This window comes from Mesoplodon mirus (assembly GCF_964341445.2).
Source record: "Mesoplodon mirus genome assembly, chromosome: 8".
In the NCBI taxonomy this organism is placed as follows: Eukaryota; Metazoa; Chordata; class Mammalia; order Artiodactyla; family Ziphiidae; genus Mesoplodon; species Mesoplodon mirus.
The window spans coordinates 58166856-58191231 of NC_138984.1; the positions used below are offsets into that span (position 1 = coordinate 58166856).

The 24376-nt window shown below is 34.0% G+C and overlaps 1 protein-coding gene across 1 annotated transcript in view; it reads right to left on the reverse strand.

Annotated features, from left to right (window-relative positions):
- Positions 1 to 24376, reverse strand: part of LRP1B (LDL receptor related protein 1B) — a gene marked incomplete at its 3' end in the record, with an annotated part of 2351282 nt that overhangs the window by 543995 nt on the left and 1782911 nt on the right. Inside the window, exons 56-58 of the mRNA XM_082630936.1 lie at positions 12307 to 12447; positions 7901 to 8026; positions 6726 to 6857 (exon numbers count right to left, since the gene is read on the reverse strand). Coding sequence (XP_082487062.1) covers positions 6726 to 6857; positions 7901 to 8026; positions 12307 to 12447 — 399 coding nt within the window. The remainder of the gene's footprint in view (positions 1 to 6725; positions 6858 to 7900; positions 8027 to 12306; positions 12448 to 24376) is intronic.

Genomic DNA, 24376 nt, shown 5'->3' on the forward strand with positions numbered 1-24376 from the left:
AACCTCCTCTTCCTAACCCACTCGTGGGTGATAAGTTCCATTTCTAGGCTTCCTACTTTAGCAAAGTCCCTGTTCTAAAATTAATAAGAAATTTATAGAAATAATTAGTTCTTTTTTCCTTTCAAATCCCCCAAAGGATTCACTTACTACTTATGGCCTCTGGCTAAGAATGAAACAAAATGATAAAAAGAAAGATCGGTCCATTCCTTATGGCCAGTCCAAAAATCAATTAGATGACTTTTCTTTTCCTCTTTTAACTAGAAAATTGTCTACTTGATAAAAAACTAATGGCCAAAAATCTCAGAAGCTGAATCATAGCTTTTTATTTTTTTTCCAAAAGAAAGGGTATCAGAAAGAAAAATAAATTAGTATGCCCTTGGTTTTCTTAAAATAGGGGAAATATACTTTTTTCAAGTTTAAAGTTACACTTTATAGTATTAATGGTATCAATGTACCTAAGCTAAAGGAGACCTCCACATTATCATTTGCATACCGTTTCCACAAATAAATAGATACCAATCTATTGTCTAACAGAGTATGAAATAATTTGAAAAACATCCAAAAGATTGACCTATCCATAAAAATATTTTCTTCACATGTCTTTAATGGTGCTTTAGTTGGATTTACAGTGTTGGGTTAAGATACTGTGCTTCATTCAAACATACTAGTAAGATAACTTGTCAATCTCTTAGCAGCTCTTAATAATTTACTATGAATAAGTGTAACCAGGCCTTTTGAGAACAGGGTTCTAGGTAACTCAATTTTGATAAGGAGAAGAGTAGAGAAAGACATGAGTATCAGATATAAATGTATAAGAGATTCCTGAGCTGAAAATCCTGAGCAGCTAGAAAGAAATATAGCAGAATAGAGTGACTCAGGAGAGGGAAAAAGAAAGGTGCCTAAACAGAGTGGATGTACTTCATGTGAATAAGTACAAAGCTGGTGTTGGGACCTTTCATTTTCATGAGGAGTGCTAACTGCCTGAGAAAGAAGTTTCAAGAGACTTCATGGTTCTTTCAATAACAGAGAGAATAATATATCCCAAATAACTTGACCAAAGTTTTCATGATAGTAAGTCATCGCTGTGCATCTTCTGGAGCTTTTGGTTTCAGGTAACCTATTGAGGAATCCAGATGCCTAACAGAGGCTTGCTTTGTTTTGCTTTGTATTTTATGTTTTGAGTTCAGACATTATCCAAAAAGGATATGTGAAGTATTTCCAATAATTTGTTTGACCTATAATGACTTATTCTATGTGTGGTTATATTCATTTCCTCGTGATGTTGGAAAGTTTTTGTTTTCTTGTGGTAGTTAATACTTTACATCCTGAAATATTTACTGGACTTGACCATCTACAAATACATACAACTGTTCTCATGAGTTGAAAATATAGTCTTGAAACAAATTTGAAATGACAACACAAAGTAGTATTGTTCACTTTTACAAAAACAGAAAGAAATTGAACCAGCCCTAAAAATTCACTTTGTAGCCAAGGAAGTGGTTTCCATAAAATTGAAAAAATGTCTCAAAGCAACAGTATTGTATTTCTTAAGCTATTGCTGTTACTGACATAAAAAGAATTCTTTCTATAATTCTTCTTCGGCCTTGGTTGCTGACAGAGTGGTTATTAGAAAAAAATTGTAAACAGCTCTTTTCTAAGCCTCCAGGAATAATACAAAAGAGACTCTAACTTGAGTGTCACCTGCTTCAATTATTAGATGGGTTTAAAGTAATATGATTCAGTACATAAATCAAAATAAAGCATGATCTTTTACCAGTACAAATTTGCAGAAGTGCAATGTAGTTTCATCAAGTAATGCCAACAATGGTCTAAATAAAATTGTGTTTAAGTGATTACAAAGGCAAGATGGCACAGTGTAAAGAATTAAAAGTAGGACACTCCATTACCATACAGCCCTTGATCTCTCTGGGTTACAGTTTTCTTATCTGTAACATGAGGAAATGCCACTAGATTGTGTCAAATGCTCCTTCTAATTCTAACATTCAAAGATATATGCAAATGTTGTGGAACTATTGAGGAGAAAATCTTTCATGTAAATAGGTAATATTCAACCATGTAAATATGAAAACAGTATTTTGTCACATATTCTCCTTCAGGGTTGTTGCAGTTTTTTTTCAATAGACTATTTTTTACAGCAGTTTTAGATTCACAGCAAATTTGAGCAGGAGTCCTCATATACCCTTTCCTTTCCTACACTCACAGCCTCCTCCACTATCAACTTCTCATACCAGAGTGGTACATTTGTTACAAGTAATGAACCTACACTGACATGTCCATAGTTTATATTAGGATCTATAGTTTACATTAGGGTTGAGTCTTAGTGTTTTACATTCTATGGATTTTAACAGATGTATAATGTTAAATGTTCCTTCAGTTTTTGTATTGTCTTAATAGCCAAATCACTGTGTGATGCTGTAAAAAGGCAACAGAATATTCCCCATAGTGAGTGTAAAGAAATGACATCCAAATAATGGTACTTTGATGCTCTCTTTAAAAAAGAAAAAAAATTCCCATAGATTATCCATTCATGCATTACCTCAGAAACTATTCCCAGTTTACCTTTGTCCCCCATAGCAACTTAGCTATGATGTACTACTCCTAGCAGATAGTAATCAACATTTGTTAACATTGAGTTGGATAACTCCAATTTGAACAAAAGAGATAAAAGATGAAAAAAGAATATAAGCTGGAAAAGTTCAGTCAATCACCATTCTCTGAGTAGAATTTCCTCTAGTTAAGTAATATCCTATTATGTGATTATTGTGAAAAAGTCATAAATACCCCCAAGGTGTGGGTGGGGGAACTGAATAGAGCATTACTTACTGGAGATCACATTACTAACTGGAGTACTGAGCTTTATTTTGAAGGCTTTTCCCCCTAACTAAAATATATCTTTTAAAACATCAAATGCAGTATTCATTCATCAGGAGGAATATCACCCAGCAGGCCAGGATTTTCAAAGCTTAATATTTTTTTTTCCAGTGGAATGGGACTTTTCCAGTGATGTGATAAGAATGCTTTGAACATTTAAAAAGAGCCACAGGGTCTTCTTTCTTCTGCGGATAGTATCCAGAATTGCTTCATCTGGTGAAAAATCCTTTCACTGCAGAAAACTTTAATTCATTACAACCAAAATCCAGCAAGATTCAGATCTGTTAATCCTTGTGAGATGTACAGGTTTGAGCATATATTTATCCCTGAGAATTGTGGTAGTGAATTGGTATTATATAAATTATGATAGTTATACTTAACAAGTGAACCTCCTTCACACCATTTCCTTATTATGTTTAGAATAAGGGACAACTGTGCTCTTTCATTTTGTCATCCCAACCTTTGATTGATCCTAAAAGTAGAGATTATGTCCTGAAGTGAATGCAGTTAATGAAAGAAGAGGAAATAGAATGTCTGCAAAGGGAACTAGTAGAGGAAGAACATATAATCAGGTTATAAAGGTCTTGATAAAAAAAATAGGGGGTGATGTATCAAAAATTTTCTCTATCTCTCTGGAGAAATTCAGTTATTTTCCTTCCTTCCTCCCTAAAGCAGCTTCATTCAACCAAGTCACAGAGCTTGTATGTTGTCTACAATGCTATTATGAATCAAGTTGCTGACATACTTATGCTCATATATTTTCATAAAATGCAATTATTAAAAGATCAGACTGTATAGTAGATGGAAGCACAAATATACGTGGAGACATGGTTGAAAACTCTTGATACTACTGCCCGCACCACCATCATCATTAGTGTTTCAGTTGGTTTACTGTCTGCTAGCCTCCTAGGTTTACATTTAATGACTTCAAATAGCTGGTGGTGTTATTTAATCTTTAAATATCTGCTCTACAGACTATTCATTATCATCATTAGTAGTAATAAGTTCATTTTCACTAGAGGCGTTTACTAATGTACTCTTTCTGTCCTCAAGAAGTTAAGAAACAACTATACTCTATGCAGATAACTGAATAGAAAAAATACTATCAGTCAAAGAACAGAAAACAAAATCTTTGCTAACTGGGAGCTTAAACATAGCTTGCAGAATATGTTTGTAAATATATATCACATATGCTAATTTCTACAATCTATTACATTCCATTATTAAGTATTGTTACTATTTTCTGAGCACTCATGTATATCAAGCACTGTGCCAAACATTTACAGACATCGATCTAAATATTCCCAAAAGTGAGGAAACTGAGCCTCGGAAAAATTAAGTAATTTACCTAAGGTCATAGAACTAGTAAATGGTTAAACTGGTTTTAGAATCCAAGTTGTCTGTTGCAAAAGTCTGGTCTCTTCCCACCATATGTTTTACTGGCCCCTAGGTCTCTGGCCCTCTTAAATTTCAAAGCAAGTTTTATCTTGCTATTTTCTTTCTTTCTTTTTTTTTTTTTTTTTTTTTTTTTTGCAGTATGCGGGCCTCTCATTGTTGTGGCCTCTCCAACTGTGGAGCACAGGCACCGGACGTGCAAGCTCAGCGGCCACGGCTCACGGGCCCAGCCGCTCCGCGGCACGTGGGATCCTCCCGGACCGGGGCACGAACCCGCGTCCCCTGCATAGGCAGGCGGACCCTCAACCACCGCGCCACCAGGGAAGCCCTATCTTGCTATTTTCTGATTAACAGTAGAAATTTTAATAGACTCTTAAACATTCTAATTTCACATGACTATTCCATATGCCTATATCTTTTTGCATTTAGAAGAAATTGATTTTCTAAAAATAATTCCTTTCTAGGAATGTAATTTTAAAATATGGCAGTTATAATATGAAGAATACAAAGTTTTAACTAATAAGGAGTAATTGCTCTATGGAAAAACTATTTTGATACAAAATATGTTTGTTATAAAATATTAGTAATTACTAAGGATTTAGAAACAAGGAGAGTACTATTCTTTGCAAATAAAATTATCTGCCCTCATGCCACATTATATGAAATGTAACCATTTCAGGGCCAACATACAAACCTTGGAGAGTGAATTCAACTCATACAAATAATCAGTTTGCCCTTAAGGAACAAGAGATTTACAAATGATCTAATCAGGACATTTGACCAAATGGCTTATTTGATATTTGTATTTGGAAATTTATCAAATACTTTCAAAAATCATTATGGAGTCTTTAAAAGAATCAACTATGTGACACCAGCTAAAACAAGGGACTGTGTGTACTTAGTAAAAAGGTATACACATATATTAATACACCCTTTTCAAGTTCAAGTTTTTCTTAGTTTTGCACCTATTAAATCCTATATAATAAAATTCTACAGAATAACATGTACGTGAATAAGAGGCAGGGTGGATTACACATGGTAGGGTAGTGAGCCTTCCACAAAAAATGAGGTTGGATCAAAGAGCCTTGTTTGATCAAAAATCACACTGATTTTGGAAAAATTTACATAATCCTCAATAAAGTATGCTATATTTGTTCTATATTTCCTTTTGGAAAAAGCCACTTTAAAAAACATAGGAAATTTGCCTCTTTGTGATTCCAAATATTCGGTGCAAATAATTTTCTTAAGAAAAGTCATCTTTGAACCATTTGTAAAAATCCCCAGTAGTTCGCTAATTTGTAGCCAAAAATTCATTAACACGTGAATGAACAAAATGTGTTAGAGCCGAGGGAAATAATAGGCTTACTACCAGAAGCCCATGTGCTGTTGTTTAAAGATTTTTTTTAAAGATTATAGTGAAAGAATGATTTTTCTAACATCTGATAAAATTGTCTTTACATATATAAAAAATATACTGTGAACATGCAGTACATTTTCAACACCAAAACATTAACTCAGGAAGCATATGATTTAGTTGGATGAGAGATGGAGAAATTTGTTTTTATAAATTTAATCCTTCAAGTGTAGAATAATAAATATGAATATTAATGAAAGAAGTATACTCAATGCTTATGCTGTATCTGAATTTAGCAATTAGAACAAAAAATTGATTTCCTTCAATACATTTAACAGTTTCTACCACCAATTCCCAATCACACAAATTCTTTTTTTTTTTTTTTTTTGGCCTTGCTGTGCAGTTTGTGGAATCTCAGCTCTCCAACCAAGGACTGGACCTGGGCCATGGCAGTGAAAGCACTGAATCCTAACCACTAGACCACCAGGGAACTCCCCCCAAATCACACATTTGTGTTAACCACAAAAAAACGATAGTGTCCAATCTGCTTTCTTTCGCTGTTTGCTAAAACAAGAAGATAAGGTAAAATCTGACTCTGAAATGATAGCTACTGTATTCAAAAGTAATATAGAATGGTTTAGCATTTATAATTGTTTCCATTATTTGGATTTCATTTGCTATTACCTGTATTAGAATAGATAACCACATCCTGGAAAATATTTTAAATAAGATTATGTTTAAGTAAATAATAAAATGCTTTATTTTTAATATTTATAGTTGGATAAAAGTAAAAGTGTCATTTGAAAGATAAAAAAAGATAGAAATAAAAATGAAGCAACCAAATGCCAATCATGGCACTTTAATGTACTTGCAACTCATATGTTATGTTAGAAAAATTCTGCTTCATTTTTTTCAGACAAAACATATTTACAACAATTTGTGTTAGGCTTAAAAATTCATTTCTGATTTGCTTTCTTATTCCTCATCTTGACTATCAGATTACAGATGGAAAGGTTATATTTCCATCATGTTTAACAAATCAAGTGAAAACATTATACATAAATTATGAATAAAAGCTATTTACCTGCATGGAAATCTATTCCCACAGCAAATGAAGTTCCTGATATAGGCATCAAGGCATCCATTTTGTCACTTGGTTCCAGAGGTATTCCCCTGATTCCTTCATTAACAGAGTACATAAGAAATGACTCTATACCTAAATTTAAAAGGAAACAAAAATAAAATGAATATATAACATTAAAATCATTCCATTAGCAGGGGGTGGGTATCAAGATGGCAGAGTAGAAAGACCCCAAACTCACCTCCTCCCACGGGCATGCCAAAATTACAACTACTTACAGAGCAACTATCTATGAGAAAAATCTGAAGATTAGCAGACAGATATAAAGAAGGAGCCACAATGACATGGGTAGGAGGGGCAGAGACATGGTCTAGTCAGGACACAAATACACCCCCAGGTCAGTGACCCACAAACAGGAGAGGAGTCACAACCACAGAGGTCCTCTCTGAGGAATGAGGGGTCTGAGCCCCACACAGGGCTCCCCAGCCCGAGGATCCTACACTGGAAAGACAAACCCCCAGAAAGTTGGGCTTTGAAAATCAGCTGGACTTGTTTTGGAGAGACATATTGGAAACAGAGGCTTCTCTCTTAAAGAGTGCACACAAAATCTCACATATTCCAAGTCCCAGCACAGAGACAATAGTTGGAAAGGTCCCCGGGTCAGATCCACTTGCTGATCTTGGAGAACCTTCTGGAGAGGCAAGAGGCAATTGGGAAGCCCCCTGGGGACTGACAGGCTGGCAGCAGCCACTTTTGGGATCTTGGGATCCTTTTCAAACTAGTCCAAAAAAATTCAAGAGGAAGAACACCTCCAAATTCATTCTATGGGGACAGCATCACTGTAATTCCAAAACCAGACAAAGATGCCACAAGAAAATAAAACAACAGACCAATATCACTGATGAGCACAGAGGTGAAAATCCTCAACAAATATTAGCAAACTGACTTAACAATACATTAAAAGGATCATACATCATGATCAAATGTTATTTCTGCCAGGGATGCAAGGATGGTTCAATATCCGTAAATCAATCAATGTGTTACACCACACTAACAAAATAAAGGATAAAAAATTATATGATAATCTCAATAGACACAGATAAAGCTGACTTTGGTTGCCTAAAATCTGTATGGATGAAGTAAATGCATCAGAACTAAGATTTTTCAAAACTTCATACCTCGACATGACATGCGGTTCTTTTGGAGATAATATCCAACTGTACACATGCAAGTCCTTGTAGTTTCAGATGTTGGTAAACAAAGCTGAGAACATCCACCATTATTTAGTTGGCAGGAATTGCTGCCTGCAAAGTAGGAAAACAAACAAACAAAAGAAACATAAAAATTAAAAAAACTAAAGAAAGTATAATTCAATATCAGTAATTTGAAGAAATATTTATGCTATTATTGATTTATAAATGCAGCTGTTTCATATTGGTATCATATTTTATTCCCTCAAATAATTTGATGTAGCAGATTATGGTTAAAGTTTCTCCTTCCAAAAAAGCACTGCATAGTGATTACAGACAACAGTACTATACTCAATTTATAGAATCAATTTAACTTTGAATACAATATGAATACAATTCAAAGTTGCTAAGAGATTAGATCTTAATTGTTCCCACCACAAAAAAGAAATGATAATTATGTGATGTAACAGATAGCACTATGGTGGTAATCATATTGCCATATATAAAGTATCAAATCAACACATTATACATCTTAACCAACAGTATCTGTCAATTATATCTCAATAAAAATACATTTACAATAAATAAATAACTTTTTGTAAAGTAAGTTACATGAGAGGATTCATAGTTATAGAAGAGCAAAAGGAAATTGGTGTGCCGTGAATATGGTCATAGATCTTTGTAATATTTTAAGATCACAGAAACAAGGAGATCTCTTTTCTGACTTCTAAATTTCACTTCAACTCTACAGTTACTTCCTTTTCAAGAATACTCTATCCAAATGTATCAAATAAATAGTTGTTAATTTATATTACTGACTCAACTCAAAGATTATACCATTGAAAGTAAGGAGGTACATATATACATATAGGTATAATTGATTTTTTAAAAGCAAGGAACTAAAATTTGCCATTCCAAGGAACATAATTCTTCCAAAATAGATTTAAAACACACCCATAAGAGTTATCTAATTAACTAGCATATTAATTTGCCTTATTCCTGTGAGGTAGCAATGACAAATATTAGGTAATCACAGGTCGGAATTCTATAAAGATGGTCCATTAAATTTACTAGGCCCAATGTGCTAATTAAAGCTGGTAACATAAAGTTAAGTAATTTACAATCTTATCCATCAAGTTCATTAAATATCCCAGTTTTACAACATTTTTATTATTCTAGGACATGCAATGCCATTTACTGGATGTTCAAACTCTGATATGGAGTACAGTAAATCCAGTGAGAATTACAAAGCATTATGAAAGCTATATAGCAATAGTGCTCTATGCAAAATTCAAAATACCAATGCAGCTCATTATTTCTAATCTCCTGAATTCAAGATAGTCTGATGGGATTTAATTGTTCAATCAAACCTGTCACAAGTTCTGTCATTTCTGAGGTGTGAAATAGTCTCAGCTGGGGAGATTTCTCAACAGGAGATCTACCACATTCTCTGCTCATTTCTTATAACTGGCAGATGCTCTTATGTAGGTCCACATACTAGGATTTGAGTTGCCCTGAACTTCTGAAATGATTACCTTTATCTCATATATAAACTAATGGAGATTCATTGATTTATTCCCTTTTTTCCAAGCTGACTTATAATATTAAGATGAATTTTCAGCTCTATGATTATTCTAATAATGAGACAATTGTATTTATGGATCTACAGTAATTCCATACTGACCATGTACATATTTCATTTTATAGAAAGCATGTGAATGTACATTAATGCAATGCAAATCTATAGAGATACGCATTTGGATATAAATTTACTTCAACTACCACTAAAGACTGGAAAGTTGGGAAGAGATTGACAAGTGATACTTGTCTATAAAGTTTGAAAAAACACCAAACAGAGAGTAGGGGAATCAAGGGAACTGAAGATGTAAAGAAAAATGGATCAGAGTTGATATATAAAAACAAGAGAAAATGAGGCATTATATAACCTCAATAATATCCAAAATACAAGAAAAAAGAAGAAAAAGGAGATCCTGGGACTGTGCATTTTTAAACATAATAGTAATAATTATTTTTTATAAATAATAAAATTAACTATGTTAATGTTGTACAACAATAACACAATCCATGTATCATTTGTTTAGTCTCTAAGGGAAAATGATGGTGAAAGAGAAAAGGCAAAAAAAATAAAACACATCATTATTTTAATAAGTATCTTTGCCAATTAAATATAGATTTGATGTAGGAAAAATATAGAGAGATTTTTTAAAGTAATAATTTAGGTAGTGAATATCTAGCAGGTTAGAAATACTGGTTTGGCTTAATATTTTGTAATGATATTGATGTTCAAACCTCATTCCTAAATTCTCTAGTGGAAATAGAAAGTCCACTTGACTAATGAGAAGTCTCAGCTCTCCAGTGATCTGTGTCAAAAATGATAAATGAAGTAGCTAATTGTACTTTGAAATCCAAAGTGGTAGTAATGTTAACACCTTAAATAGTCCTAAATTGCTCATATTTCATACTAATGAAGCTTTTAAGCTACCTGCTGTGATTCTGTTAATGGGACTGTCTTTAATACAGATGCTTTTATCATCATATTCTTCCAGTAAAAACATTATTTTCACTGCATTTTAAGCTTAGTCATATTATACCATAAATTTCTAAGTGCTAGAGGGTCCTGTCAGTTTGGTAATACTTTCACAGTGCATAGAAGCTATAACTCCACCTATAGAATCAAATCCTTAAAAGATGAGGGGGGATCTTGTTAAAATGAACAATGTGAAACAAGCATAATACAATGAACTTTTCTTCCAAGAAACTATTGGAACTGTACCTACAAAAATTCAATGTATTATATTAATTTACAATTTCAAAGTATGTGTTTGTTCACATTTTGAAGGAATAAATATAGATTTAAAAAAATGTTTGGAAATATAATCTCTCTATAATTTGTATTTTATAATGTGTATTTTCAGATATAATCTCATTCAGTATAGACTATGAACTAAAGTTTATCATAGTGCTATAAGTTTTTACGCTTAACAAACAGATTGTATTGAAGTCCACAAAAGTGCCATATTTTATTTATTGAGTAAGAGTATTTTATTCCCAGTTAAATAAACTATTTTCCATGACTTGAATGCCAGTAAAATTATTTATTTTGATACAGAAAATTTTCTATTAAGTAATTCCTAGTGAAAACACTCCTGTTCATTATTTTAGACAATGACCATATATATATATATATATATATATATATATATATATATATATATATATATATATATATATATATATATATATATATATATATATATCAGAGAATAAGTACAGATTTTGTGCCTAAGAGTTTGGGTGTCAATGTCTTCTCAACCATGAACAGATCCCAGTAATCAGTCCAGATGGTTTTAGAAAACAATTCTTTTCTCTTAAAAATATTTTTTTTCCTGAAAAAGAAATATTTCCTGCTGCTCCTGGCAAGAAAGGATTCCAGACCGAAATCTGATCCATGCTTTTTTCAGAAAAGGTAACCATGAATCTGGTCTTCACTTTGTCTCCGGCTGTGCAGGAATGGCTCTCAATTGGTATCTCCAATAAATTCTGCCTGCTTGATTGCTGTCACCTGTCTTCAGAATTAGTGATCCCTTTGGTTCACTGTTCTTATCTCTACTCTTATCTGCTTTGATTTACATGCCCAAATCCTTTAGATAAAAATCCTTTTAAGTTTTCTTGATATTTTTTTCCTAAGCAGAAAAATATGTGAAGAAAAGGATTTCATGGCAGAGATTTAAGTAAGATAGTAGAATATAGAAGAATATTTTTTCTAGGAAGGGAGTTCTGCTAATGTCATGGATCATGAACCAAAATTGAAGAAAAGACTAGCAGGTGTAGGGCTGTACTGGCTGGCATCTCTAATCTAATTGCCATTTGGGCAATGTGACAAGTCCACGTATGTAAACCATCTGTTAGTTCTCTCACTCCATTTCACTGCACACCATTTGGACAAGCAAAAACAAAAACGCAAAATGCTTAGAGCCAAACAGTGTAGTGCTTTTGGTTATGAAATTCTTGTATCAACATAGTCCATTTGAGGTCCCATAGTCCATTCTGTTTCTGGGCATAATTATATATTGAATATATTTTACTGGGATTTTTTCCTTATTCTTATACTTTTAAATCAAGAACTGAATAAGACCTCTTTGAAGACCTGACAAATTAAGGTTCCTTGGGCAGCTTTGCTAATGTTTTGAAAGCTCATTATATACCTTATGCTAAAGGCATTCCTTCTACAGTATTAAGCAGCATTTACCACCCCCCTTTTTTTAACTAGAAGAAAAATAGGGAACTTCAATTTTTGACTTGAGAAAATAATATGAAAAAAGAGAACATTATATATTCAAAAGGCGGCACAAATGCATTACCATGTGACTTACCTTGCTGTGCTTCTTTATCATACACTTTCATATGAACGACCCCAGAAGTCTTATTTCTTAGAACAGTGGGGTTTCTTCCATCTCTTTTGCTGCAGGTTCCCAGCTGAGCTAAGTTTTGGTCTGCCCACCACAGTTTCTTATCTATAAAAATGAAAAGATTTTTTTTTATGAAAAAGATAATCATCTTATTAAATAATAATAAAGAACTATTAAACTCTAATGCTTTCTGATTTCTTTTGTTAAATTCCAAACCCTGTTTCTATGGGAAACAGCAAAACCATTTTCACTTTTTTTTTGTTTAAAAATTTTTTTAAATTTAATTTAATTTATTTTTTTATACAACAGGTTCTTATTAGTCATCAGTTTTATACACATCAGTGTATAATGTCAATCCCAATCGCTCAATTCGTCACACCACCATCCCACCCGCCCCCACGGCTTTCCCCCCTTGGTGTCCATAAATTTGTTCTCTACATCTCTCTCAACTTCTGTCCTGCAAACTGGTTCATCTGTACTATTTGTCTAGGTTCCACATGCATGCGTTAATATACGATATATTTTTTCTCTTTATGACTTACTTCACTCGGTATGACAGTCTTTAGATCCATCCACGTCTCAACAAATGACCCAATTTCATTCCTTTTTATGGCTGAGTAATATTCCATTATATATATGTACCACATCTTCTTTATCCATTTGTCTGTTGATGGGCATTTAGGTTGCTTCCATGACCTGGCTATTGTAAATAGTGCTGCAATGAACATTGGGGTGCATGTGTTTTTCTGAATTATGGTTTTCTCTGGGTATATGCCCAGTAGTGGGATTGCTGGATCATATGGTAATTCTATTTTTAGTTTTTTGAGGAACCTCCATACTGTTCTCCATAGTGGCTGTATCAATTTACATTCCCACCAACAGTGCAAGAGGGTTCCCTTTTCTCCACACCCTCTCCAGCATTTATTGTTTGCAGATTTTTCTGATGATGCCCATTCTAACTGGTGTGAGGTGATACCTCATTGTAGTTTTGATTTGCATTTCTTCAATAATTAGTGATGTTGAGCAGCTTTTCATGTGTTTCTTGGCCATCTGTATGTCTTCTTTGGAGAAATATCTATTTAGGGCTTCTTCCCATTTTTGGATTCAGTTGTTTGTTTCTTTAATATTGAGCTGCATGAGCTGTTTATATATTTTGGAGATTAATCCTTTGTCCATTGATTCATTTGCAAATATTTTCTCCCATTCTGAGGGCTGTCTTTTCGTTTTGTATATGGTTTCCTTTGCTGTGCAAAAAATTTGAAGTTTCACTAGGTCCCATTTGTTTATTTTTGTTTTTATTTCCATTACTCTAGGAGGTGGATCAAAAAAGATCTTGCTGTGATTTATGTCAAAGAGTGTTCTTCCTATGTTTTCCTCTAAGAGTTTTATAGTGTTCAGTCTTATATTTAGGTCTCTAATCCATTTTGAGTTTATTTTTGTGTATGGTGTTAGGGATTGTTCTAATTTCATTCTTTTAAATGTAGCTGTCCAGTTTTCCCAGCACTACTTATTGAAGAGACTGTCTTTTCTCCATTGTATATCCTTGCCTCCTTTGTTATAGATTAGTTGACCATAGGTGTGTGGGTTTATCTCTGGGCTTTCTATCTTGTTCCATTGATCTATGTTTCTGTTTTTATGCCAGTACTATACTGTCTTGATTACTGTAGCATTGTAGTATAGTCTGAAGTCAGGTTCCTCCAGCTCCGTTTTTTTTCTCTCAAGACTGCTTTGGCTATTCAGGGACTTTTGTGTCTCCATACAAATTTTAAGATTTTTTTGTTCTAGTTCTGTAAAAATTGCCATTGGTAATTTAATAGAGTTTGCATTGAATCTGTAGATTGCTTTGGGTTGTATAGTCATTTTCACAATATTGATTCTTCCAATGCAAGAACATGGTATATCTCTCCATCTGTTGGTATCATCTTTAATTTCTTTCATCAGTGTCTTATAGTTTTCTGCATACAGGTCTTTTGTCTCCTTAGGTAGGTCTATTCCTATGTATTTTTTCTTTCCATTGCAATGGTAAATGGTAGTGTTTCCTTAATTTCTCTTTCAAATTTTTCATCAGTAGTGTATAGGAATGCAAGAGATTTCTGTGCATTAATTTTGTATCCTGCAACCTTACCAAATTTATTGATTAGCTCTAGTAGTTTTATGGTAGCATTTTTAGGATGCTCTATATATAGTATCATGTCATCTGCAAACAGTGACACTTTTACTTCTTCTTTTCCAATTTGGATTCCTTTTATTTCTTTTTCTTCTCTGATTGCCATGGCTAGGACTTCCAAATCTATGTTGAATTATAGTGGTGAGAGTGGACATCCTTGTCTTGTTCCTGATCTTAGAGGAAATGTTTTCAGTTTTTCACCATTGAGAATGATGTTTGCTATGGATTTGTCATATATGGCCTTTATTATGTTGAGGTAGGTTCCCTCTATGCCCACTTTCTGGAGAGTTTTTATCATAAATGGGTGTTGAATTTTGTCAAAAGCTTTTTCTGCATCTATTGAGATAATCATATGTTTTTATTCTTCAATTTGTTAATATGGTGTATCACATTGATTGATTTGCGTATACTGAGGAATCCTTGCATCCCTGGGATAAATCCCACTCGATCATGGTGTATGATCCTTTTTTTTTTTTTTTTTTTTTATGTTGGGGGTAGGAGTTTATTAATTAATTTATTTATTTTTGCTGTGTTGGGTCTTCGTTTCTGTACAAGGGCTTTCTCTAGTTGTGGCAAGCGGGGGCCACTCTTCATCGCAGTGCGCGGGCCTCTCACTATCGCGGCCTCTCTTGTTGCGGAGCACAGGCTCCGGACGCGCAGGCTCAGTAGTTGTGGCTCACGGGCCTAGTTGCTCCGCGGCATGTGGGATCCTCCCACACCAGGGCTCGAACCCGTGTCCCCTGCATCAGCAGGCAGACTCTCAACCACTGCACCACCAGGGAAGCCCTGTATGATCCTTTTAATGTGTTGTTGGATTCTGTTTGCTAGTATTTTGTTGAGGATTTTGTATCTATATTCATCAGTGATATTGGTCTGTAATTTTTTTTTTTTGTAGTATCTTTGTGTGTTTTTGGTATCAGGGTGATGTTGGCCTCATAGAATGAATTTGGGAGTGTTCCTTCATCTGCAAATTTTTGGAAGAGTTTGAGAAAGGTGGGTGTTAGCTCTTTTCTAAATGTTTGAAAGAATTCACCTGTGAGGCCATCTGGTCCTGGAATTTTGTTTGTTGGAAGATTTTTAATCCCAGTTTCAATTTCATTACTTGTGATTGGTCTGTTCATATTTTCTATTTCTTTCTGGTTCTGTCTTGGAAGGTTATACCTTTGGAAGAATTTGTCCATTTCTTCCAGGTTGTCCATTTTATTGGCATAGAGTTGCTTGTAGTAGTCTCTTAGGATGCTTTGTATTTCTGCAATGTCTGTTGTAACTTCTTCTTTTTAATTTCTAATGTTATTGATTTGAGTCCTCTCCCTCTTTTTCTTGAAGAGTTTGGTTAATGGTTTATCAATTTTGTTTACCTTCTCAAAGAACCAGCTTTTAGTTTTCTTGATCTTTGCTATTGTTTTCTTTGTTTCTATTTCATTTATTTCTGCTCTGATCTCTATGATTTCTTTCCTTCTGCTAACCTTGGGTTTTGTTTGTTCTTCTTTCTCTAGTTCCTTTAGATGTAAGGTTAGATGGTTTATTTGAGTTTTTCTTGTTTCTTGAGGTAGGCTTGTATAGCTATAAACTTCCCTCTTAGAACTGCTTTTGTTGCATCCCATAGGTTTTGGATCATCGTGTTTCCATTGTCATTTGTCTCTAGATATTTTTTGATTTCCTCTTTGATTTCTTCAGTGATCTCTTGGATATTTAGTAACGTATTGTTTAGCCTCCATGTGTTTGTGTTTTTTTTTTCCCTGTAATTCATTTCTAATCTCATAGCATTGTGGTCAGAAAAGATGCTTGATATGATTTCAATTTTCTTAAATTTACTGAGGCTTGATTTGTGACCCAAGATGTGATCTAACCTGGAGAATGTTCTGTGTGCACTTGAGAAGAATGTGTAATCTGCTGTTTTTGGATGGAATGTCCTATAAATATGAATGAAATCTATCTGGTCTATTGTGTCATTTAAAGCTTCTGTTTCCATTTTTTAATTTTAATTTTGGATGATCTGTCCATTGGTGTAAGTGAGGTGTTAAAGTCCCCCACTATTACTGTGTTACTGTTGATTTCCTCTTTTATAGCTGTTAGCAGTTGCCTTATGTATTGAGGTGCTCCTATGTTGGGTGCATATATATTTATCATTGTTATATCTTCTTCTTGGATTGATCCCTTGATCATTATGTAGTGTCCTTCCTTGTCTCTTATAATATTCTTTATTTTAAAGTCTATTTTATCTGATATGAGTGTTGCTACTCCCGTTTTCTTTTGATTTCCATTTGCATGGAATATCTTTTTCCATCCCCTCACTTTCAGTGTGTATGTGTTCCTAGGTCTGAAGTGGGTCTCTTGTAGACAGCATATAGATGGGTCTTGTTTTTGTATCCGTTCAGCAAGCCTCTGTCTTTTGGTTGGAGCATTTAATCCATTCACGTTTAAGGTAATTATTGATGTGTATGTTCCTATGACCATTTTCTTAATTGTTTTGGTTTTGTTTTTGTAGGTCCTTTTCTTCTCTTGTGTTTCCCACTTAGGGAAGTTCCTTTAGCATTTGTTGTAGAGCTGGTTTGGTAGGTGCTGAATTCTCTTAGCTTTTGCTTCTCTGTAAAGCTCTTGATTTCTCCATCGAATCTGAATGAGATCCTCTTAGGCTGTCTTCAATTCTTTTCATACGTTTTTCTTTATTCTGTTCTGCAGTAGTGAATTCCACCATTCTGTCTTCCAGGTTACTTATCCGTTCTTCTGCCTCAGTTATTCTGCTATTGATTCCTTCTAGTGTAGTTTTCATTTCAGTTATTGTATTGTTCATCTCTGTTTTTTTGTTCTTTAATCCTTCTAGGTCTTTGTTAAACGTTTCTTGCATCGTCTTGATCTTTGCCTCCATTCTTTTTCTGAGGTCCTGGATCATCTTCACTATCATTATTCTGAATTCTTTTTCTGGAAGGTGACCTATCTCCACTTCATTTAGTTGTTTTTCTGGGTTTTTGTCTTGTTCCTTCATCTGGTACATAGCCCTCTGCCTTTTCATCTTGTCTGTCTTTCTGTGAATGTGGTTTCTGTTCCACAGGCTGCAGGATTGTAGTTCTTCTTGCTTCTGCTGTCTGCCCTCTCCATTTTTACTTTTAAAAATATAAACCATAGTACATTCTATTGTTTAAATTTTCCTCCTCTCTGTCCAATTAGAGATACTTGACTTAACTTTTCTTTTTCTTAAAAACCACATGATATAAATAAAAGTATATTTCAAATTAATATGGAATACAGATTTTATTATTTTCAATCTGTACCATGATTATAGTACTATTGTTTTATATCATGAAATGAACAGCAAAATCCAACAAGATATCTGAACAACTATAAAAGGACTGTTCTCTAAGTTTTGTTTAAAGTGTGTATGCTTTTAATCATTTGCACTCTCCATTACTGGATTCTTCACTGTTATAGTAACATACTTTGTATAGTTTATGCTTCTTTCTCTGTAATTTTATAAATGTGCACTATTAACTTGTATTGAGTGTTCATTTGGTAGCAGAGACTCTGAAATGTGCCACAGATTAACAATAGTCCAGTAGCCAGAATTCTAGTAAAATTTCACATTTATTATTATATTACATCAAACTGTCATGGCAAAGCTATAAGGATGCTACTATCATTTTTTTATTTCATAGATGAAGATTCAAAGATATTATTTTAATCAAATATACATATATGGTCTGTCTCCAAAACTAGTGTTCTTTCAAAGTCTCCATGCTGAGTGCATTTAAAAATTTAAGGTAATGAAATAATTTTAAATAAAAATCATAATTTTAAAGGTTTTGAACAATTTAGACTTTCAACAAGCATCTAAGTTAATGACAACTGAGACCACATCAATTTCAACATAGAAGATACACATTAATAATAACCATCCCTTTCTAAATCTAATTTTGTGCAATGCACAATTCTAAATACTATAGATTAATTCATTTAATCTTCACAATTCTATAAGGTAAGTACTACTATTATTAAACCATCTTACAGTTAAGAACACTGAAGCAAAGAGAGGTTAAGTGGTTTTTCCTGCATCACAGAATGACTAGTGGTTCCAGGTTATGAAACAAGCACTGATTTTAGAGTCCATGGCATGAATCTCATTTCTACACTGTCTCCTTCCATTGATGGATAGAGTTTAGTCTTCTTTCTCTTGACATATAGATATGGAACTTAGATTATGATGGTGAAGTTGAGTAGCTCATTCATTTATGTTTTTATTTACACTCACAAATTTATTTTTAGGAACAGAGAAGTTCTCTGTGAAGAAAAAGGGCACAAACTTTGTAAGAGACTCTTTTGAAAGGTGTATAGCACAGTATAGTGGACTGAGCACATGTGTTTCCACTTCTGTTTCTTCTACTAACCCACTGCAATAGAAATATGGAAACATAAAACAGAATAAACCCATAGTGAATCCACATAATAAATAAGAGAATGACAGGCATATAAACAAAGTGTACAAGATGGTCAGTGTATGGAAACAGGAAAATGGGGAAATAGGCAGATAAAGTTGCAACCTAGAATGTGATTTTAAAAAGGCTACAGAGGAATGGAAGACATCCCTTTCCACAGAACTCTAGATGACCTTGATTTTAGCTTGGAAATAACACAGTGAAGTGCAAACAAAGGTTAAAAATAGGGTGATTAAGTCAAGATATTTTTATATGTAATACTACCTACCATCACAATTGTCCCCGACCCTTTGCCCTAAGTTTACAGATGGCTAATGGCTGACAGAAAGTCTCAAATAAATACATAAGCAAAGTTCTTTTTTAAGATACTCAGTGAAAAATCGGGGATATTAAGTCTGGTGCCCTACAATAAGGTTCTTTTCATTATGACCTTTAGGGAACCCAAATCCTGACCTTCTAAAGCAAAACCTGCAAACTCCCTCCTACAAGACATCTTCATGCCATGCACCTATCTGTGCCTTCAGGAGAAAGCTTCATGTGTTAAATCTCTAAATGTAATGCAGTATGTGTTCAAAGCTATACAGAGCTCCCAGGAAGAGATCCTCCTGCAAGGAAGATACCAAGTGAAAAGAGTTTTATTTTCATAAAGATAAATGAAACCCAGGATAGATCACCCAGTCCTTTCTTAAATGTCATGGGAAACCAGGATATTCAGTTCAATGAGGAAAATTAGCAGAGTGGAAAGTAAACACTAAGATTAAACATAGAGATGCAAAATGAATAATTCAGAAAATATCTTTTAAATAATCATATATTCAAGTACATATCTCATTCTAGAAAAGTTAAAGATCATTTTAAAAAGTAATATTTAGAGAATAAAACAGGACTCAGAGATTAAAAAGTATGTCTAAATAAAAATATTTTTAATAGAATGGCTAGAAAATGTGGTTGAGGAAATCTTCCATAATAAAGAAGAAAAAGACAAACAGAAAATATGATAGAAAAGGAAGGAAATAAAATGTCAGTCTAAAAAGTCCAAAAGCTGTACTTGGAATCATTGTATTCTTCACTTCCATGCAGTCATAGAAAAAAAAAAAAGAAGAAGAAAAATTCCAGTTTTACTTAAAAATGTCCTTAATTGACCAGTAAAAAGTATCAATTTTGTTAAATGTTAACTCTTCAGTCCAGGCCTTTTTAATATTCTGAGTGACAAAATCAAGAGTGTGCAGAAAGCACTTCTGGTGCATAGTGAAGTATGACTGTGTGGAACAAATATACTTATGAGATGGCTTGAACTGCAGGAAGAATGTGCTACTTTTTTCACAGAATATCATTTTATCCTTGAAAGAATGTCTTACAATCTATGGCTCTTCAGACTTAGGTATTTGGCAGATATTTTCTCAAAAAAAAAAATGATGGAGAACAAAGTTAGAAGACTGACAATACCAAACTTTGAGACTTATTATAAAGCTACAGTAATTGAGACAGTGTGGTACTGTTGAAAGAATAAGTTTTCTTTATAGAGCCTATGCTCTAGTGAGGGAGACAGACAAGAAATAAACAAATAGAAAAGACATCATTAAAATTCCTATAAATCAACAGCAAATAAATAAACAACTTTATTGAAAATGGGCAAAGGACTTAAATAATCATTTCTCCAAAGAAGACATGCAAACAGCCAGCAGGTATATGAAACAGGTATATAAAAAGAAGCTCAACATCATTAATCATCAGAGAAATGCAAATCAAAACCACAATGAGATATCACCTCACACCTGGCTATCATAAAAAACAAACAAACAAAACAAAAACCATAACAATGCTGGCAAGGATACAAGGATGTGGAGAAATTGAAACTCTTGTACACTGTTGCTAGGAATGTAAAATGGCACAGCCATTTTTGAAAATACTATGGAGATTACTCAAAAAATTAAAAATAGACTACAATATGACCTAGCAATTCCAGTTCTGGGTATATATACAAAATAATTGAAGTCAAAATCTTGAAGAGATATTAACATTCCAATGTTCACTGCAGCATTATTCATAATAGCAAAGGTATGGAAACAACCTAAGTGTCCATCAAAAGATGAATGGATCAATAATATGTGGTATGTATATACAATGGAATATCATTCAGCCTTAAAAAAAAGAAAAATATTCTGCTGGGGGATGCTGATAACAGGCAAGACTATACATGTGTAGGGTTAGGGGAATGTAGGAAATCTCTGTATTTTTGTGTCAATTTTGCTGTGAACCTAAAACTGCTCTAACAAAATAAAGTCTTCTACAAAAAGGGAATTTTGCCGTATGCAACAACATGGATGAACCTTGAGGAAATGATATAAGATTAGCCAGTCGCAGAAGGATAACTATTGTATGATTCCACTCACATGAGGTATCATAAAATAGTCAAACTCATAGCAACAGAGAGTAGAATAGTGGTTGCCAGGGTCTGAGGGAGGGGGGAATATAGGGGAGTTGCTGTCCAGCAGGTATAAAGTTTCAGTTATAGAAAATGAATAATTTCTAGAGGTCTGCTGTACAATATTGTGCCTACCACTAATGACACTGTATAGTGTACTTAAAAATCTGTTAAGAGGATAGATCTCTTGGCAAGTGTTCTTACCACAATAAAAAAAAGTAAGATAAGAAATAACTGAAGACTGCCATTAGTCCTATAAAGAAAACAGGCACAGTTTCATTTTTTAGTTAGTTTCCCTACATTTGTCTGCATATAACTCCATTCTACTCACCCTTCATTGCACAAGTTTAACCCCACCCTCAGTGAAATACTTCAAACTAGCACATCCTATGTTGACTCTTCCTACTCATTGATTCTAAAGCCTCTACAGACAGAATCATATGGTTGCATATAAAATCGTTGCTTTTTCTTTTCTTTTCACTTGTACTAATTTTGACTCCTTATCCAGAGACGAAAACTCCTGAAAACAAGGATCTTGTCTTGTACTTCTTCATATGCTTCACAGTGCTTTGCATTCTTTTGAACTGAGCATGATGTAGAAATTACCTAAATACTGTGAAATGACTGGGGAAATAATACCCCTAAAAATATCTCCCATAATAATTCATCACTTAGAAAACATTTAAATAAAGCCATCTCTCCAATTTCCTCTTGATATTATCTTTTTTAAATTTCTTTTTTTAAATATCCTTTTTGAAGTTCTCTCTAACATAAAGAACTTCAGTTTTTGACTGTGTAATTATTATTTAGAATCACATTTGTTTCTCTCACTTTTTTTCTCACACTGTTATTCATACATATATACTAGAATCTTCAGAAATTACCAGATTTCAAAAATTGCTTCTTAATTGTATGTAAGTAATTATGAATTTCTCTATTTCACTATTACAGGGTGAACTGTGCACTCCAAAATTCATGTGTTAAAGTTCATGTGTCAGTACCTCAGACTGGGGCTGTATTTGAACATAAGGTCTTCAAAGAGGTAATTAAGTTAAAATTAGGTCATTAGTGTGGATCCTAATCCAATATGACTGATGTCCTTGTAAAAAGAAAATTAGGACACAGACACACACAGACGGAAGACCCAGGAAGGAGAAGATAGGCAGGCCACAGGCCACAGAGAGACGCCTCAGAAGAAATCAACCATGTCCACACCTTGATTTCAGACTTCAAGCCTCCAGAACAGTGAGAAAATTTTCTGTTAAGGCACCCAGTCTGTGGGACTTTGTTATGGCAGCCCTAGCGAACGAATACATTAACTAATAGGGATACAGAAGAAATTTATGAGCTATAGAAAAGAATTCATATAAATATCATAAATATAAATTGATTCTACCATACAGTCTCCAAACTCTTTACTCAAAAGAGAAAGAGACAGACAGACAGAGAGAGAAATAAAGAAAGGAAATAAATTTACTGTGACCTACTAAGTTCCAAGGCCTTTGCTAGGCTTTGAACATAAGCACATATGATTGCCTCATCATAAATGAGACGTGATGTGTTAAAACACCTGTCAATAAACAAAGTCTACAACTTTTTAAAAAAAATCCATAAATACAGCAACAAACATCAAAAGAAATAGCCCAGAGAATTGAGATTTTATCTACTGCCTAGGAATTTGGGTAGGGGAGAATTCTCACTTGTGACTTCAATAACTAAGTTTCACCCTAATAGCTCCAAAATCTCTCTCATATGCCTAACTATCCTCTTAATCTTCAGTCCATGTAACCTACTACATCATAGGAATTTCTACCTCACTATAATGAAGTCACTACGAACTTTACATGACCAAAATAAAATCCATTAAATTTTTCCCATGTATGCTTCTTTCCCAATAGACTTCTGTTATGAATTTTTGTGTCCCCTGCTAAATTCATGTTGAAATCTTAATCCGAAGGTGTGGTGCCTATGGGGGGTGATTAGGTTGTAAGGGTGGAGCCCTCATGAATGGAATTAGTGCCCTTACAGAAGGCACATCCCTGAGAGCTCTTTATCCCTTCTGCTGTGAGACAGTAAGACCAGTTGGCTGTCTGTCAACCAGGAAGCATATTCTCATCAGACACTGAATCTGCTGCTTCCTTGATCTTGGACTTCCCAGCCTCCAGAACATTGAGAAATAAATGTTTGCTATTTAAGCCACCCAACCTATGGTATTTTTGTTATAGCAGCCTGAACTAAGACAGCTTCTGACAGCAAATGGTCCCCAGTGCAGTCATCAGAGGTAAAAACCAGATAGTCATCTTTTTTTTTTTTCCCTATCACCACCATAGCGTTTCCCAGGTGCCTTTCTGATCTGAGCAAGCCCACTTAATTCTTCACTTTATATTCTCAGGAATGTTTTATTTTCTCTCCATTCCCACTAAAACTGCTTAGCTCAGGACCCCATTATTTCTCACTCCCCTGACTATCATTGCTGTGGAAACACTAGAGTGATGTTTCCAAAATGCAAATCTAAGCATGTCACTCTGCCACTTAAAATTCTCCAATGGCTTGCTTTCCCCTGCCAAACCACTTAGCATGGCACAAAGGCCTTCCATGATTTGATGCCTACTTAACTTTCCATCACCAGATCTATTACTGCCCACTATGCACCATGTTCCAGGAATACTGAACTGCAGTCAACTTTCAATTTCCCAAGGATAGATTAACCATGTTATAGGAAAAAAAAAAAAAAGAAAATAAGCCAAAGACAGCTTATTTGTAAAGAAAAAGAAGTAAAACTGTTGTGAATAAGAGAAAAATCTACATATCAGAACGAGTCTATTACTTATAATTATATAGGAACCATTCCATTTTTACATTGTACCTACTGCAAATCAGGAACGCCCCTCCACCTGGACAGTTAGAGGTGAATATGCTTGCTTACAGCAGTCTGTTAGCTTGTTAACTGCTCTTTGGTGCAGGAGCAGCTTTTTGCAGTTTGTCTGAAGCTCTGGGCAAAAATCTATTTCT